At 56.2% G+C, this 17,656-nt stretch overlaps 5 protein-coding genes across 5 annotated transcripts; 2 read left to right on the top strand and 3 right to left on the bottom strand.

The window, feature by feature from the left end:
- Positions 1 to 633: 633 nt before the first annotated feature.
- G647_09815 (uncharacterized protein) lies at positions 634 to 1,382 on the top strand (the record flags this gene model as incomplete). The annotated part of the gene is made up of 2 exons (XM_008725808.1): positions 634 to 1,093; positions 1,168 to 1,382. The coding sequence occupies 2 exons, from the start codon at positions 634 to 636 to the stop codon at positions 1,380 to 1,382; spliced, it is 675 nt and encodes a 224-aa protein (XP_008724030.1).
- A 929-nt stretch (positions 1,383 to 2,311) lies between these two features.
- On the bottom strand, positions 2,312 to 3,433 carry G647_09814 (uncharacterized protein; the record flags this gene model as incomplete). Its single annotated transcript, XM_008725807.1, has 1 exon — positions 2,312 to 3,433. One exon carries the CDS (start codon positions 3,431 to 3,433, stop codon positions 2,312 to 2,314), a length of 1,122 nt encoding a protein of 373 aa, XP_008724029.1.
- A 285-nt stretch (positions 3,434 to 3,718) lies between these two features.
- On the top strand, positions 3,719 to 7,000 carry G647_09813 (uncharacterized protein; the record flags this gene model as incomplete). The annotated part of the gene is made up of 1 exon (XM_008725806.1): positions 3,719 to 7,000. The coding sequence occupies one exon, from the start codon at positions 3,719 to 3,721 to the stop codon at positions 6,998 to 7,000; it is 3,282 nt and encodes a 1,093-aa protein (XP_008724028.1).
- Positions 7,001 to 9,747: 2,747 nt separating this feature from the next.
- On the bottom strand, positions 9,748 to 11,588 carry G647_09812 (uncharacterized protein; the record flags this gene model as incomplete). The annotated part of the gene is made up of 2 exons (XM_008725805.1): positions 9,748 to 11,497; positions 11,548 to 11,588. The coding sequence occupies 2 exons, from the start codon at positions 11,586 to 11,588 to the stop codon at positions 9,748 to 9,750; spliced, it is 1,791 nt and encodes a 596-aa protein (XP_008724027.1).
- Positions 11,589 to 11,956: 368 nt separating this feature from the next.
- Positions 11,957 to 13,606, bottom strand: G647_09811 (uncharacterized protein; the record flags this gene model as incomplete). Its single annotated transcript, XM_008725804.1, has 1 exon — positions 11,957 to 13,606. One exon carries the CDS (start codon positions 13,604 to 13,606, stop codon positions 11,957 to 11,959), a length of 1,650 nt encoding a protein of 549 aa, XP_008724026.1.
- Between the last annotated feature and the right edge of the window lie 4,050 nt (positions 13,607 to 17,656).

The raw sequence follows: 17,656 nt of genomic DNA, 5'->3' as shown, positions 1-17,656 counted from the left end.
GCGCTTGGCCGCCTTGAGTCCCCTTCGAGCCCTCCCTCGCCTTCCAACCCTCGCCTCCCTCCGTCCCGGGTTTCGCGTTATGCTACGTACCGAGCTGCCCATGCCCAGAACTGCGATAGAAGACACGGATGATGGCGCACTTGTGGACACTACACCTGGTTTCGGGATCAAGTGGGCAGGTAGGCAGACCTTGTCGTCTTATCCTGGGCCCTCTCATCGGGTTTGTCTCCAACTCCTCCGGACACTCCACTACCTTGTACCAGACTTCAGCATAACTCCTTGGGCCCACTGTACACGAGTAGCATTACCATAACCTTCTGCCTCGTGCCCGTGCCCGTGCTCATGCTCATACTCATTGACTGACCCTGATCTGCTGTCTTGCCAGCGGCAACCTCAGTTGATGCCATTCTTATGAAACTGAACATCCTAGACCTTATCCGTCCCTCCGATCTCACTTTCCGGAGCATACCCATCCCCTACTTCGACTGGATTTGTACCTGCTAAGGCACGCTATCTGTACCAACTACGAAAAGTGTCCTTCGAACCGCGAGCCATCCGGACACGAAATCAGGTCTACCTTGTCGACAACCACCCTTGTACACACCTACCGTGTCACACATAAACATAAACAAGATGGGCCTCCGTGTCAGGTTACGGAAAACGTTCTCCTCCAACACGAAAAAGAATAGCACTTCGTCCCAGACAGGCCCCAACGGCGAAACCCTGTACATGCACCGTACCGATATAGAATACTACAAACCCAACGAGATCCCCAAGTCGAAGTACCGCGGCAGGGTGGACCCGGAACACCAAGCCTCCTTACAAGCATTCAGTCTTGCAGACGCATTTTCATCCGCGCAGCGGCGGACTTCGTTGGCCCTCAGTGGTACATTCTCGCCTGGGGGGACGAAGAGCCAGAGCGCCGCAGCGAGCAGGGCGCACAGTCGGGCGGCGAGTCGCCGGCCAAGTGTACACGAACACTCGGGCTTGAGGCAGCACAGCGAATTGGATGATGAGGCGAGCAGTACAAGCAGCACGAGCAGGGAGAAGAGCGTCGCTGCCAGTACGATCCTCGATGCCGGCACGGCCAGCAGTACGACTTCCCCATCCCCTTCCTGTCTCACAACATGATACTGTGGTTTGCATTGCTGACACTCATGCTTGTAGCGTCGCTATCAGGCCAACCAACCGCTGTCCCTTCCGCGCCCGCCGAACCAGATAAACTCGTCCAGCATGATAGTGGCATCGACATGGCGGGTCTGTCGAAGCAAGCCACCGCACACGACACTCCATTTACCCCGGAAGAGCTGGAGCAAGCCATGACGCGGGCAACCCTGAAGAACAGGTTCTCCGGCGAGAGGCGTATCGGAATGGCCTTATGATATCGCCGGACCTGGTGAAATGTGAAATGGAATTACGAATTACGTACACGGACATCGGGTTCACACGGACTGCACAGGCAAACTCAACATCGACGACTGTCTTGTCACGTGAGATCTCTACTACGGCTGGAATGACTATTCTAAAAGACAAATTATGTCACGTTATGTCATGGTACCTTATAGACGCATTTGGTGGCGTTAGGGCAAGTGCCTCGAAGGACTCGTGGGCTGGTGGGCTGGAGGACTGGTCTGCTGGGCAGTCGAGTTCGTAGCAGTGTCTGCTACTGACAGAGTACTACAATCCAGCAAGCATGGATACCAACTACGATTGAGTATCGTCCGAGTGGAGGCGAGCGCCTCGCCTCGCCTCGCCTCACGTTCTCTACCCGCCAGCATCGGCAACTCTCGTTCGCGTGCCAAAACTCTAAACACCTCTTCTCACATATCCCTCATATAGTCCATTTACCTCCCCGCCGCGTCCTAGGCGGAACCCTGTGTAGTCATTCTCTGCACAGGACGTTGTGTGACAGATCATGAGATACCGCTGTATTCGCACACGAGCTCAAATACCCTGTAATGTGGCGAAGTCGCGGCTTAGCTCTCGATGCACCGGCATCCTGCCGGCGCAATTCTTGTCGGCGGCGCCATTTGTTATGGCATGAAGATTCTTCGCCTTAAAGTGCCATAGAGCTTCATGCAGCTGGCTTGGAGGCTAAATCAGCTTCATGGGGAATATCTGAGGGTCCCTTTCCTCGACTTCAAGATCAAAGGCGGGTGGCGTCTTGCCTGAAGCGGTCGCCCTTCCGGCCTGCAAGGACGGCACTTTGACACCAAGATTGGCAACATTACGGCCGCATTGCTTGGATCACCCAGAATGGAGGAAACAGCAGATCAAGGTCGATTCCTGCACCTTTCCTCGCCCGGCGCCCTCAGTCGTCCGTGTGGGTGACAGCCATATCAAGTACCTCGAGCCTTCCGCGGCCTTTCATTTCAGCCGCAATGAACTCGCCTAGGGACTTGAACGCGCCGGGCTCGACGAAACCAATGACCTCCCAGTCTTCGCCTTGCACTTCCTGACTCTCGACTTGCTCCACAAAAGATAGGATGCGGTCCTTGATCGTGCCCTTGGCTGCTCCGGCGTCGGCGTCTTCACCCTCTGTGCTGGGGGCCTTCGATTTCGCAGCCTGCTTCGCGATATTTGTCGGACAAGTGATTCGTAATCTCATACGTGCTCGCATGACGGGGATGGGCTGCCATGCAATCAACGCGCGGATGGCTTCAAGGGCCTGTTGCTTGACTGATTTGGTGGTCACGACACCAGTCCACGTCGGCATGTCGCTCTTTTTGCCCTTGGGTGTGCCAGTCTCGGACTCGTTGTCCTCGTCTGTCATCGGCGTTGCTTGCCCACTTGCCTCGCTCGATCCCTTTGGACCCGCAGCACTTTTTCTCGTACCCTCGCCAAGATTTAATTTGCCGAGTTTATGACCGAGGGAATCTTGCGCAGGAGCATGGCCACCTTGCTTTGAGAGAACGTCCAAGCCCTTCTTGATCATTCCTGTGGTGTAGACCCTCTTCGTCTGGGGATCGACCAGCCGTTGGGCGACTTCTTCCACGATTTCTTTCTCCATTCTGTCGAGTAGTTCCTTCCGTTCGTTGGCATTGACTTGGATCTCGCCCTTCTTGAGGATCTCCTCGATGATGGCATCCTTCCAGGACTTCTCGTCGTCACCTTCGTCATTCGCAGCCCTCCCTTTGCTCTTCTTTCCTCCCTTGTTGCCCTTGGCTCCGTGGGACGACTCTTTGTCTTCCTTTTGTGATGTTATGGGCCACGCCTTGATGAGCTCGGCATTAGGGGCTGTCTCGCCCTTGGAAGCGTTCAGGAAGATGGTGGGCACTTGCAGGACATTGTCGAGGTCGGTCTCGGTCCCTGAGCGGTATTCGAGCAGCTTGTTCTTGTAGCACGCGAGTTCAAACCGCTTCTTGCCCTTCTTGTACCGCACCAGGGAGACGTTGGTCAACTTGATCTGGTTCGCAGGTTGTTGGATCGGCATGGTGATCGTGGCTGCGTCTGAGTATGTGTACGGAAGAGAAGTCGAACAGTAGGCAGACGAGAATATTTGGACCGCCGCATGTTGAGTCACAGGCTCTGGGTCGGTGTCGGTGGCTGTTCACCATTGGTTCCTGCAAACGCGGAGAAGGTGACGGTGACAATAAATTTTGTTGGAGAAACGCAGCGTCGTTTGCCTCAGATCGATCCATGATCAGTTGATCACGGATTGTCGTGCTTCTCGACTCTCACTCTCGCCTTGTTCCTCGTCCTTGTCACGCTCAGTAGGATGCTAGCTTCTCGAAGCCGTGCCAGCACCCTCTCAAGAACGCGGCTGCCCTACGTCTGCCCGGAATGTCAGTCGACTGCCCTCCTAGCAGCATTCCTCCTTTCAAGTCGACCTGAGAGAGCGTCTTATCCCCAGAGACGGTCATTTACCACTGTCGATCGCCGCTCTGCCTCGGTCGTAACCTCCCAGCTACCGCATGACCGAGCCAATTCGGCCATCCGTAACCATCTGAGGGCTTGGGCGGTGGAAAATCAGAAGAAAAAGAAGCAGGAAGCAGAGAATGCCGGGGACGATTCCAACAAGCTGAAAAGATTGGCCGCGTTGCCCAACTCGCTGTTCCTCGAAGATGCAAGCTCCACTGACGATACCTTGGTCGATGATGAAGCGGCCGGAAGAGACGACCTGGAAGAAACCTGGGAAGATGGTGTGCAGGCTGGATGGCACGAAACGTATTCACCTGGCGACGTGATCTGGTGGCGACCAGGGAGGCATACCACCTTTGCAAAGGCCCAGCTGGCCCTCTACTTGGGCGCTTTAGGGTGGCAGCGTCAATACATGCTGGCCGATGGCCGCTGGGTTGTTGAAAAGGCCCGCAGTCAGCCAAGTCCAGCCTTCAAGGGATTTGCCTCGAAAAAAGAGGTCGATCAGATCCGGAAGCACCTCCCAGTCAAACCTCTAGAGACGAGCAAGCATAACTACGACATGCCCTTGGGCTACAGCTTTGCCGGCGACCTCCCTGCTACCGCCGCTGAGCCTTTGATGGAGCGCTTCGCCCAACTCGTCGAAGCCATGTCAACGTGGCGCCGTGAGAATCTTGCTCTCCTTGACTCCCTCTACGATCGCATCGCGGATGAGGAGAGGTACATTTCCCTCCAGTTCCCAGACGTCGTCACCAAGTTCTTGGGGGTTGATTATGACAAAGTTCCTCCTGCGGCCCTCCTCACCATCTTCCGCACCTTGCAGCGGAAGCTTGTGACTGTTGTTGCCGTACGCAAGCAGACCTATTATCCCTCAGCCACGGTTTCATTTACTCCCAAAAGACTGGCACGAAGCTTTGACCAAGTCTGTGAATGGGCTCGAGAGTACCAAGAATCAGCTGCCGACGCCGCCATGGGCAAAGACGTCGCTGCTGCCTTGGACTCCAATCCTCTCTCGGCGTTTGTGGCCAAAGCACGGCGCATTATTCTTAAAAGCCGCGCTCTTCGCTCTCCGACCACCATTGGCAGTCTGGGTCCGAGTTCTATCCAGGGTGGCATCACGGATGGCAAGGTTGCTCGCCAAGACAACGAAGAGACCTTCACCGAGAATGACAGGATGTTCATCGCGTTCCTCTGGGATTGTTATGTTCGGTATCCTTTTCCAGACAACAATCGAAACATGGCTATTGCCTCCTTGCTGCTGCGTGCTGTTGGCGCCTACCCGAAACTGCGTCTGGATGCCAACATGGGCCGCTTGTTGCTGCAAGAGTTGGGTATCTTACCTCCCTGGTTCCTGCAGTCTGATCACAACATCACCCTAGAGCTACCACACGGCAGGGCTGGTCCAGAGCTCACACGGGTGTACAACGAAGCTTCCAAGTTCTGCGAGGAGTCAGGATTAGCGAGTACACTGGACCTCCAGATCCTCGGCGACTCCATGTCATCTCTGCGTCAAGACCTGGGCGACCTGCCAGTCTACTGCATCGATCCAAGCGAGGCGGTCGTCAGAGAGGACGGGTTTTCTATTGAACCCAACCCAGAAGTCCCCGGCACTTACTGGCTTCACGGCCATACTGCTCATCCGTCAGCTTTTATAGGTCCAGACCACATCATGGCGCAGCGCGCCCGGCTGCTCACTCAAGGCATCTTCCACCATGGCCGTGTTGCACGTATGCTCCCGGACAAATTTTGCTACGCCTTGTCCCTTCGCAGTGGCGCTCCCGCACTCACTGTCAGCACTCTACTCACAGAGGAAGGTAATGTGTTGGATATCAGGATCCGACCGACCACTCTGAGAAATGTCATTTTCCTATCTGATCCCGCCGTGGAACACGTGCTGGAAAAGCCGAAATACGAGACGGCCACTATTTCCTTGGGCGTCAAGGGCGGGGTAAATTTCGAGTCCCTACAACAAGCCAGTCCCGCAGATATAGAAACGGTCAAGAAATACCTCCCTGACATCCGCTTGTTGCAGAAGCTTCTCCTTGCTCGCGAGGAGCGCCGCAAAAAGGAAGTGGCCGTGGCCCCGGATTGGGAGGTCCAGGGCAGTCTTTCCAACATGAGTTATGCCTACGTCTTTGGTAGCCAGTATGATGAGGATGACCTATTTCGCAGCCGCCAGTATCAGGGTGATCCTGCGATGAGGATTAAAGTGAGTCGGTACATGCGGATCAACCGGGTGTCAGAAATGGGCAAGTATGTCACCGTCACAGCTCTGCTGGGGGATCTTATGTCGGAATCCGCGGGCAAATGGTTCGGCGATCGTAACCTCCCTGGCGTTTTCTTCGGTTCCTCTTACGCACCGGACTACCCTCCCGAAAGACTCAACCAACTGAAGCGTGGCGAGAACGCAGAATATCCTATGGGCAAGTTCTCAACCACGCCAATCGAGCATGTCCACAAGAACCACAAGTCGCATCTGTGGGTCAGCAACCCTCTTCGACGCTACCCGGATCTCATGGCACTTTGGAATATCGACAGCTACCTCCGGGCCGAAGCCGCGGGTGTGGTCAGCCCCGGTCAATCTGCTGACAAGCTGGACCTGCCAATTACGACGAAGATGTGTGCAAATTTCATCGCCAATGACGGACCTAAAATGTATCAATGGGCTGTTCAGCTGTCACGAACTGAGAGACTGCATTGGGTTATCCAAGCGCTCTTCCGAGCCTTTCATTTCAAGGAGCTAGAACTGCCCGAGGTCTGGGATCTGCATGTCAGTTCGGTGGTGCCTAACAAAGTCCGGCCTGACGACTCGGGGCTCAGAGGCGTTCTCCTCCCTTTCCAGGTTTTCGCCATCGTCCTGGCGTCGAAAGAGGGTTGGGAAAAGGGGGCCAAGAAGCGTTCATTCCTGCCCGTCAAGCTGGAACTTGTCGATATGGACAAACAGATGGTTGTAGTCCGCGTGGTTGGTCCACCCAGCGACGACTATACACAACGCGGACCGATCGACCTTGCTCCCAACAATGCTGAGAGTGAAGAAGATGGCGCCCTTGCAGACCAGCTGGTGGGACCTTCTGCGCGCGACAAGCCCGTCCACAAAGAAATCAGTTATGTGACGAACTCCGCGTCCCCAGCCGCATTCTAATTTGTTGGCGGCGGCTAGGTGAACTAGGACAGTAACGAGGGAGCTTCGCCCAGTACCAGTACAGCGGAGGACACCAGGATGGTTTCTCGTCAGCTCCCCTCGGTGTCTGCATATGCGAGCTTCGCCAGTGTCAATCAGGAACTTCCAGGTCATGCTGGAGCCTTGTGTGATATTATGTATGAATACAGAGGAATACAGAGGTCACGACCTTTCGCACTGTGTCTTCTTGAGGAACATTCCACTCATGGCCTAGGCACTCCATTACCTTTGCTATCGTCGAGCTCGCCATGAAAGAATGATACACATAGGTTTGCTGCGGAGGATCGTGAAACAGTCACGACATTGTTCCGTGGCTGTGTCTGATTTCTGTGTCCTCTTCTTCACGCCCTCACTTGACTGCTCTTAACCCTGGAGATTGCGAGAAATGGTACTAAGATTTGACACATCTCAGCCCTTCCAGTCGTACTATGGCCCACCCAGCATCATTGTCACAGTGGGGTGGCTCGAGTTGGACCACCTCCAGGGCTTTCGCAGGTGGCAGGGGTCAAGATCTAACCGTGGAGAGAATACGTCGTTCTTTTCAACTGTCACTTTACTCCGTACTGGCTCATTAACATACAGATCGAGACGTATCCATTAAAGGGCCTGTAATGGGCAGAAGACCACTTTCCCAGAATCTTGGCTACCATCATTAGACCGCACAAGGGGTGGGGGGGGATATCTAGACTGTGCTTCCCTTTCTGTACGCCATGCTCGTTTCCTCGGACGGCGTTGCAATTCGAAGCTGAGCATGCTCTCCCACGCCTCACATGCAGAATGCTTCACCAAGCCAATCGAACATCAAGGAGAGGGTTGGCGAGCGTTCAGCTGAGCGAAATGGCCAGAGAGAGTCTTTTACTGAGAGACATTATGAACCTCTGACACACTGTCACATCTTCGACGGTGAGCATGGAATCGAAATCTCTCCGCACGGCGCATGCAAAGCATATCTTACACCACCGGGTCTTAAAGACATTGAACAAAACCAGCAAAACACATTATGGCGCGCTTCCTAGGGCTCCCTTCCTCCCAGACGATTCCGGCAAAGCCGTATGAATATCGCATCTGCATCATTGGAGCCGGAGCCGCAAGACCCAGAATGCCCTAAACACAGTGCCCCGATCCCCTAGTAGGTGTTTCCGCGAATAGCCATTAAATGCAATCCAACTGACGCTGTCGCGAACAGTTGGAGCTACCAAGACACAGCGACTGCCGAGATCTATGATACGTGAGAACCTCCCTCTCATCTTGCTCACCATCGACAGCTCCACCGGGTTATTCGACCAACCCATCACCGAGACGCTCATAGATTATGCCGACTTCCAGGCCGCAAAGGACAGTAAATGGTGGCGGTGTCGATGGCGGTACAGTATGCAGAGGGTGGGCCGAAGCCATGCAGAGCCACTTGCTGTCGACCGACTGGCCCGAGCATGGCTCAGCGGCAATCAAGGTGACGACCCAGTCTCCCGTGACGGCTTTGTCCCATGACAGGCAGACAGACAAAGAAGATGAGCGTCACTTGTCGCCGGGAGCCAGCCCCCGTCGCATACGGCATGGACGTCAACACCACGGGCCATGGGACCCTTGCCAACCGATGGACCTTCACGGTCTCGGGCTCTCCTGACAAAAATCCTGACGGGGGCATCCGGTCCCTCGAGCTACGACCGAGCCGCCAAAGTGGTCATCCGGCTTCTCGAAAAAAAACCCATGGTGGCACGACGGCGGCGTATCTCAGACCGACCTCCCCATCAGAGCAACGTCGTCTACCCTTCGTGGAACGACGGGCCCCGACAATCCCGCCCCGTGCTGATGGTTTCGTACGCGTGGGCGCGCAGGACGCCACGCGCATGCCGTCCTTGGTGCCCCCCACGGTCGAATCAAAGGACATCGCCAAGCTACTGTATACCGTTCCGAGTGGTTCGGCGCCAGCAAGGACGCACACTCGGAAGACATGGACGAGGTTCTTGACGAGGCACATTGTCGGGCTGGAATCAGGTGCTCGGCAGGCAGGACGATGGTGAGAGCACCGCTGCAGACCAAGCTGCTGGCCGAGGGGAACAGCAAATGCCGACGAGGGACCAAGCCAAGTGATTGATCCATGTCCAGCCTCGTGATTGTACTCGATATTACTCCGTGGGAAGGCAGCACCGCATCGAGAGGTCGGCGTGATGAACCAGGTGACGAATTCCTTCTCCTCTCCTTCTCCTGTAGGTTAGAAGTCTTATGCGGAACTGGCCAGGCAACCACCAGGTCTGTTACATACAAGCTTGGCAGGACGAGCGCGGACGAGCAAAAATGCGAAGAGCGAAGCGCGCAAGGGATCTTCTGCTGTGTCTTCTGCTGTGTCTTCTCAACTAACAGGCTGGGCTGAGATGAGCTGAGCTGAGCTGAGCCGAGCTACATACTGCAAGTAGGCTAATTCTTCCGCTTGGGAATGACAATGGTTTGAGCATACGCGGGTACACATACCATGCGTACTCCGTACGGCCTCAATCCTGTAGGCTGGCGTACGGAGTACTTTCGCTAAACTATACCGACTCCCCTCTAGCTTTGCCCCTTTTACTTGTCCGCGAGCTTGGGTGTGAGACGCGATTCATAACAACTACCTAAGCTGCCTCCACAGATGGGCACACAGATATCACCGGCACACGGATACCCCTAGCACACAGAGACCCCTCGCACACAGATATCACAAGCACTGTTGATCGCTACCATATCTTCTTCGGATCTACCTCGACCTTCCTCTGCCTCGTGCCATCGAGCTCCTCCACCTCAGGCAGATTCTCTACATCGAGGTGTTCGTACACGGTGCCACTCTCCGCCAGCGAGTCCGTCACGACCTTCATATACGCCAACACCTTCTCCTCCGTCAACCGTCTTCCCACGACTTGGACCGCGATCGGGAGCCCCGCCATTTCTTGGGCATTGTAGTATTTATACGCGCCCTTCTCGATGCCGTTGGCGGGCTTGAACCCCTTGGGCAAAGCATCCTTCTGGGCATCGACTTTCGAGACCGGTAATATCCCCGCCGAGTAGTCCAACAAATTCCACAGGAACGTATACCCACAACTGCTCACCGCCTCCTTCATGCAGCCGTGAGGCAGCGCCGGGGTGGCATTTCCGGGACACAAAATGAAGTCAAAGCTCTGCTCCGGCGCGTTCAGCCAACTAAACCACGTCTCCCTGAACTTCTCCCGCTTGGCGACCCATTTCCAGTTTTCGAACGCCGAGAGCGGGTGAAAGTACCGCAATATTTGGGCCCAAACAGGGTCCCGCTTGACGTATTTCGTGAAGAGATACCACAGGTACTTGACCGGACGGGGCAGCGCCATGTAGAAGTTGATCTGTGCCGCTCCCGGATCGTTGTTCTCTCCACTGCGGAAGAAGGATTTGAATGTTTTGCCGCCGTCGGCGCAGAGGAGGGTCGCTGCGATTTGAAGGCCTAGGGCAGGTGTGGCGTTCGTGGGGAACGAGGACACTGGGATCGAGACCACTTCGTGGCCGGCGGAGCGGAGAGCGGAGGCTGTGATGTCGAGTCCGCGCGCGATCGCGGGTGATGGAGCGCATACGCCGTCTGTGGCCATCAAGCCAATGCGGAGGGGTTTCTGCTCCAGGGCGGCGTCGTAGACCTCTTGTCTCCAGGGAATTGGGTGGACGGTGTAATCCACTTCCCACGGTTTCATGCCGATGAATGCGCGGGTGAAGTAAATCAGGTCGTCCAACGTCCTGGCCATGGGAGAGAAGACGCTGGGGATTCCTTCCTGTCCGGGCATGGACGTGTTCATGCCCACCTTCGGCCATCGTCCCGTACTGCATCGCAGGGAATTGATGCCGCTCCACGCAGCAGGGGCACGAACTGACCCGGCCACATCACTCCCAATGCCAATCCGGCTCCCATTCAAGGCCAGCAGAGCTCCTTCTCCGCCCGTGCTCCCGCCGGGGGAATACCTCGGATTGTGCGGGTTGCGACACACGCCCCACAAATCATTGGTACTCTCGAAGCTCAGCAAGGTGATGGGCAGTGCAGTCTTGACGTGTGGTATTGCGCCAGCCCTTTTCAGGAGCTTCACCATGACTCCATCTTCGGCGTATGGTTTGAACACGTTCCGCGAATATCCCACGCTGACATCGAACCCCCCCACGGCAATGCTATCCTTCAACGAAACAGGAATGCCGGCGAGCGGACCCTTGAGATTCACGTCTTTTTCATCTCTCGCCCAGGACTCGGCCTCGGGGAGAAGCAGCTCGGTCACGCAATTGGTGCGCGTGTGTGCAATGGACGTGGTCTTGCCGTACGTTCTGAGGATATCGATGGGCGACAAATGGCCAGACTGGACATCGCTGACCAGCTGGGAAATGGGCGCTGAGAGGATCGATCGTTGTGAGGTTGTGAGGGGCCCCCGGTACGGGTCGGGGAGAGAGGCGAAGCGGGCGTCGCGCTGGCGCTGTTTGATCACGCTGTGGGAGGGTCAGTTGAGATCCTGCACAGAGCGGAGAGTGTTTCTTACCAGGCCCGGCGATGCTCGAAGTAATCAAATGGCGGATACATCTTGGCGGTCTACATGGTAGAACTCGCCAGAGGCCGGGGAATGGTCAGTCAATATGTGCTGAGGGGTGGATGTTGCGGTTGCTAATCGTGAGGAGAAGAGCGACGCTGGTGCAGACGAAGACAATCCGGCGCCGCCTCGGCTGCGCCTTCTGCTTGCGGTAATCAATTGAACCGCCTGAGGTGAATGTGAAATGAGGACGAGGTGAATATGAGTGGTAGGACATGGACCTGAGGGGAATAAGATGAATTCAAGATGAAGTCAAGATGAATTCAAGATGAGTTTAAGACGTAAAATATAGAGTATTCTCTCTCCACCTTCATCATGGTCGCTAATAGTACAACTCGTGTCATCAACTCAACCCATCACCTTATGCCCAGCCCCAATGTTGGCCGTGACCGTCGCCCGTATACGGCCCCGTGGTGACCAAGTTGGCCGACTGTATATGAGTCTGATGGTACTCGATGAGGCCCTCGTTCGTCATAGTCCCCTCGTAGTAATGGCCTTGACTGGACGGTGTCTCTGCAGCATTGTGTGCCGCTTTCGCCGCCATCGTCTCTATCTCCACCTGTGACGGCCTTCTCGATGGGGGCAGACTTCTGTTCTGCTGATGTTGGTCGCTGGCAGGGGAAAGAATCCTGAGCTGAGGCATTGACTGGCGCCTTGCTAGGCCCTCGGCCTGCTGGTCACGTCCGAAAACTTGTCCGTTATAATTTGAAGGGTTCTCCAGCGTCCATGTACTCGGTGGCAATGCCAACGGCGGATGGATGTTGTAAGACATTGGCTGCAGATTGCCATCAAGGGCAGCATTCCCTCCTGACTGGAACTGATACTGCCACCAGTCGTCGTACAACGGCGGCGCATACACCATGGGCGGATGAACCCAATGGTGGCCTGGATGGTACTCTTCCATGTTGTCGGGGTGACTCGGCAGTAATTCTGCGTCGAAGTACCCCGCCTGCTCAGTGAAGGAGGACGCGGCACTCGGCGGGAACGGCTGTGCTTCAAAGCCCTGAGATGCCGAAGGCTCCTGAGGAGGCGTAGACGTCGCGCCGTCGAAAGACACGGCCGGAGGATAGGAATGATCTTGCCCGACAGCCCAAGTTGGGGTCTGTTGAGGTAAGTCAAAAGCTACAGGCCCAGCGCCGGTTCTTGCTCTTTTCCGGCGTCGAGGAACTTCTGCCAAGCTGGACTTCTTGGACCGTTTGAGTGAAGGAGCGCCACTTCTCTCTCCTCGGGCCGGCGGTGACAGGCGAGGAGCTGATGGCGGCGAGAGATTGGCAATGTCGGTGTCCGCACCCCCGACCGGCGCTGATGGAGCAGAGGCGGCTCCGGTGGCGCCACTGGGTTTCTGGGCAAGCTGCTCAATTCCTTGCAGGACCCCAGAGAGCAATTCTGCGGCAGACTGGGCGAGGCCGGAGATTCCTGCAGTGCCGGCGAGGTCTCTGAAGATCTTCAACCCGGTTTCGATGCGCTCCTTGTCTGTGTCCACATCCCCGTCTTGTCGGAGTTTAGCAATGCCCAGCATCAACACCGCGCAGAAGAGTCCAAAGCATCGTGGCCACGAAGACGCGGTCCCCGTAGCGTCCAACTTGTACGCATAGTCGAAAATGTCAATCGTCGATCGCAGACTCCCTAACAAATCTCTGTAGTAGGTCTGCGCAGCCGACTTGCGCAAAATCTGGAGCCGTCTTGATATCGTCGTCTTGCGGGATATCGTCCGCAGGATTTGGCAGTAGAGAATCATCAACACCAGTTGGACGTCGACGTGATGTTGCGCCACAGCAGACAGCGTCGCGGCTGGTAGCCCACTGCGAGGTAGGGGCGGCAGCTCTGACCAGTGTTGCCGGAGGCGAGCCAAATCAGACTCCAACAGCGGTTTTCTGTCCTCCCAAAATGTGTCTCCGTCATCTGCGACCTGGTGGACGTGGTTCAAGAGTTCCATCATAAAAGCCGTGAAGTTGAGCACATGCTGCTTGGGGCCATCTCCTTCTCGCTCCGGCTCCGAGAGTTTGGGCATGGGGACACGGTGTGACGCGTCAATGCTCGGGCGGCGACCAAGCAGAAAGCTGAGCTGAGTGTCGAGCTCTACAAGGAGCCACCAAAGATGGCGGCTGGGTTCTGGGCCAGCCGTGTGGTGCCTTGTCGACGCTGACTTTGCATGTTCTCTCACTGCATTTGATTAGCTGGGACTGCCAGTCGGGGCAGGCATCGTCATGCTTACAGCCAAAGAGCTCTGCATCTCGGACCAGGCTCGCAAACGCCGACCAAGCCTGGGTAGCGTGACCACTGGTGAGAAGGTCTCGCACAGAGCAGTATTTCGCATAGAGGGCTTGCAGATGAGGTGCAAGTTGCGAGCTCAGGTCATGTCCTGTTTGCTCGGCTGTCACCGGATGCGATGCAGGTACAGTGTCAGGCTGTGGACGGTCCAAGTCGAATATTTGGACGCACTCAATAGAGTCTATAGAGCGCCTGGACTGTCCTACAGCAGGAAATAGTTCTTTGAACTGGAGGAGGTTAGTAAACCAGGAAGACGGCACGATGGACGAATCGTATCCCTACCTCATTCACGCTCCGGGCCAGCGAGAACATGCCATAGAAGTCATCGTGCGGGCCGATAACGCCATGTGCCCGGTCGTCTGTGCTTTCTTCGGTGGGCCCGGCCGTCTGCTGTCGGCCGCTCGAAGTGGAGGATGCTCCGTGCTTCGAGGTTAGAGGTGAGCCTTTTACGCGCTGCCATCGGCATCAGCAGTGTCCCTGGGAACAATATCAGACTTGCTGGACACTGACCAAATCGCTCTCACGGTCACGTGGAGGCGTATTTACGTAGTAACAACGAGGTTTCTGTCGTTTCTTCAGGCAGGTTGTACAGGGCATGCCTCCGTAACACTATACCGCGAGTCAGTGGTACCGCTGCGTGCTTCCGAGACTCAACAACAGACCTTCGACTTGCTGTCGCGGCAAGGTTTGCAGGAGTTGGCACGCCGCCTGGCGCGGAGATGAGAAGGTGGTGATGAAGTGAGAGGTGAGTATCGAGGTCGCGGGCGAGACACATGATGATGAGATGAAGGGCCAGGTGAATGTCGTAGGAAAGTCGCGGCTGACATTTCCACGCGTGACGGTCAACCTCCTGGTTTGCGCCACCAAGTCTCTGCCATTGACCCAAGCATCCAACGGCGGTGTATGGGCCTTCACGTATCCGAGACCTCCAGCAAGTTGTGAGAACACGACAGGTCAAAGCGTTGCCGCAGGTGCCGCAGAGATTAATATCAGCAGGTACCGGTCGATGGCGCAAGAGCCGCCTCGCCGCCACCAATGACCAGACGAACCCGCGCACGAGAGAACTGTGCTGACAGCCAACGGAACGCCTCCCACAGGAAAATTCGACGTCGATGTACCAGAGAGTCGGTTCAAGGAGAAGGTGGAATTCGCTCTGATGCAAAGGAATTCCAGCAGCGGCGATGTAATCACGAGGACCCGACCAAGGGATATAATAACATGGATCCCGGACATTCCAGAGCGCAGCCGGAGAAGCTGCTCAGAACTATTTGCAATAGAGCAGCGAGCAATATGTCGAAGAAGGTGCGAAGGTGGAGTGATGTGACTGGGCCAATGGCTACGAGATCTCGGAGCTCTCCAGGATGTTTGCTTCAGCCCGCGTGCCAATCAGTGTCAATACCTGGCTGGACGAGCTCTCAGGATCACAGCAAGCAATCAATCGAGAGGAGCCAAGCACGGCGTGAATGGAGGTTTCGAGTGAGTGTTGAGGGAAATGGACCCGGTCGATTTCACCCCACAGCGCCACATCGTCGCCCACTTCGTCCACTTCGCCCACGCTAGGTCGGATTCGAGATGGAGCTACTGCCCAGGGCGCTGGGAATGCCCGGGGTGACCTCGAAAAGCGCAAACGCGCCTGTCCAACGAGGGACTAGAAGGCTGGCGGGCTCGGTGCTCGCCAGCGCTGGCAGGCAGCTAGCCGGGTGACATCTACGTGGTCTGCATTGGTCGGAACTCTGATGGGCCTCAAGGGGGTTGCAAGGCCGAGGGGAGGTGATCAAACAAGCGAAAAAAGGTGTCTGAATCCCTGTATCTCGTGGGATGCTCGGCTACCCGGCCGACAGAGTCTTTTCTCAGGCCACGAGTCTGCGAAGTTGCTCGACAGAGGACCACGAGCACTGTTCGGTTTGCGGTCAGAGAACAAGCCGTTTGGCGTCTCCCACAACACCCCGGACCAGAGGACCCTGCCGCTGCCAGCGGGCTGAGAAAGACGGCCGCTTCCAAATAGTAGCCTGGAGGGTAGGGCTGGCCTCGGAGCGTCCCGATGGGCTGGCAATGGTCTCCTGAATACGGCGACGGTGGCCAGGACTGGAGTTACAGGCTGAGAACAGGCAGGCTCTGACACCTAGAGGGGTAACAGCAAGCGACCAGGGGAGGGGGAGATAGACGAGAGATCAAACCCAGATCTTGCTTGTTACGATCCAGAGCAGCGGGCTCGGGATCGATCCTTTGGGGTTGGTCGACGAGGACTTTCATGCCCGTGATCGCCGAAAGACGTGAGATCTCGACGGGGATTGGCCGCAGCACGGCAATTCAGCTCCCCTGCACCATCAATCAGCTTCGCTAGGGCTTTACAGGTCTCAAAATGCAGGCCGCTATTGCGCGGGAGCCGGGCCTAAGCAGCCGCGGCGACCTCGACGAGCCCCTAGCCCGCCACTAGGTAGTCGGATTCTGCATGAGCATGGGCTTGCACTGGAGACTGTCCCAGGCTAACCACAGGGGAAGAAGCAGGCGCGTCCCTAGTCTCAACTCTGCCTACGTAAGGACTGTGACTTGAAGCGGCTGTCGCGGATATGCTCCGGGATATCATGCCGAGCATGAACTGATCAGTCGCTTGGGCCCGGGCCCCCGTAGAAGCCCGATAAGGGTGGTGAATTTGTCACGCAAAGAGCCTCAAGGTTCGTGCCAACACGCGACGGTTTACGTACTCGTACACTTGGGCGCGCATGTTATTACCTTCTCCGACGGGCCTTGGGGTGGAGCAACAGGGGCTTCACATGGCTCCTTGGCCTCATGTTTCGCACGGTGGTAAAGGAGCCGTCAGTGCCTCACTGGCCTGAGAAACGGATCTCTTGCGCTGGACGTCGATGAGCGGTCGATCACTCCCACGGGGGCAGACGCCGAGGGGATCGCGCGTGGGACGAGGAGCATCATTGTATTCGTATACAGTAATCGCTCTTGGGATGCGCCTCACTTCCAGGTAGCCGAGGTTCGTGGGTGAGATCATCGCGGTGATCGCTGGGCCTGAGGCATCACTCCATGCCCCCCATGACAGCGACAGCGTGCCGCTGGCACCGCATTTTCGGGATTATGCACGATGAGGCGAAAGTCAAATGCTTCATGCTGTACTCTGTAATTGCTGCGCAGCTCGCAAGCCGTCAGAGCTGAATCATGCGGCTCGAGTCGATGGCCGAGATTCACCACGTTCCTGACCTGGTGACGAGGCGGGCATGGGTCGAAACTTCCGCCCATCACCAGAAAGGAAGGTCTTGGAGGAGGCCGAGCGATCTCGTATCTGAGACCTCCAGACCTCCTGGGCAGGGCCGTGGTGTTGCGATCTGTCAACTCTGAATTTGAGTTACATCTGAACGAGAAATTGGCATTTTGGGATTTCGTGCGTCCAGGCTCTCTTTTTTACGAGATCAAGCTGGATCTCATGCGGAGGATAAGGTACACAATCGTGGATGCTGAACCGGCACGCTGGGACTCCCGTTTATGCAATGTACCTTGTCCCTGGAGCCACGAGGTGGTGGCGTGCACCGCCCATCACTTGGGATCATGGGATCATGGGATCATCGACTGCCTCTATTCGCCTTGATCGTTGCTTTTGACGCTGATCAGCCTTGCTCTCTGCTGCTTGACGACACCAGCGGCCGATCCTGCCGGGTTTCTCAGCGCCGCCGAAAATGTGAACGAACACCACTTCGTTCCCTGCTGGACCTGCGCGTGTCTCATGCGACAATCGCCGCGTTGCAAGCGGCCGTCCATGCCATTTCAGCTGTCAAGTGCACCG

The sequence above is a fragment of the Cladophialophora carrionii genome (assembly GCF_000365165.1).
Source record: "Cladophialophora carrionii CBS 160.54 unplaced genomic scaffold supercont1.11, whole genome shotgun sequence".
Lineage (NCBI taxonomy): Eukaryota > Fungi > Ascomycota > Eurotiomycetes > Chaetothyriales > Herpotrichiellaceae > Cladophialophora > Cladophialophora carrionii.
This window is presented reverse-complemented; position numbering and strand designations above follow the sequence as displayed.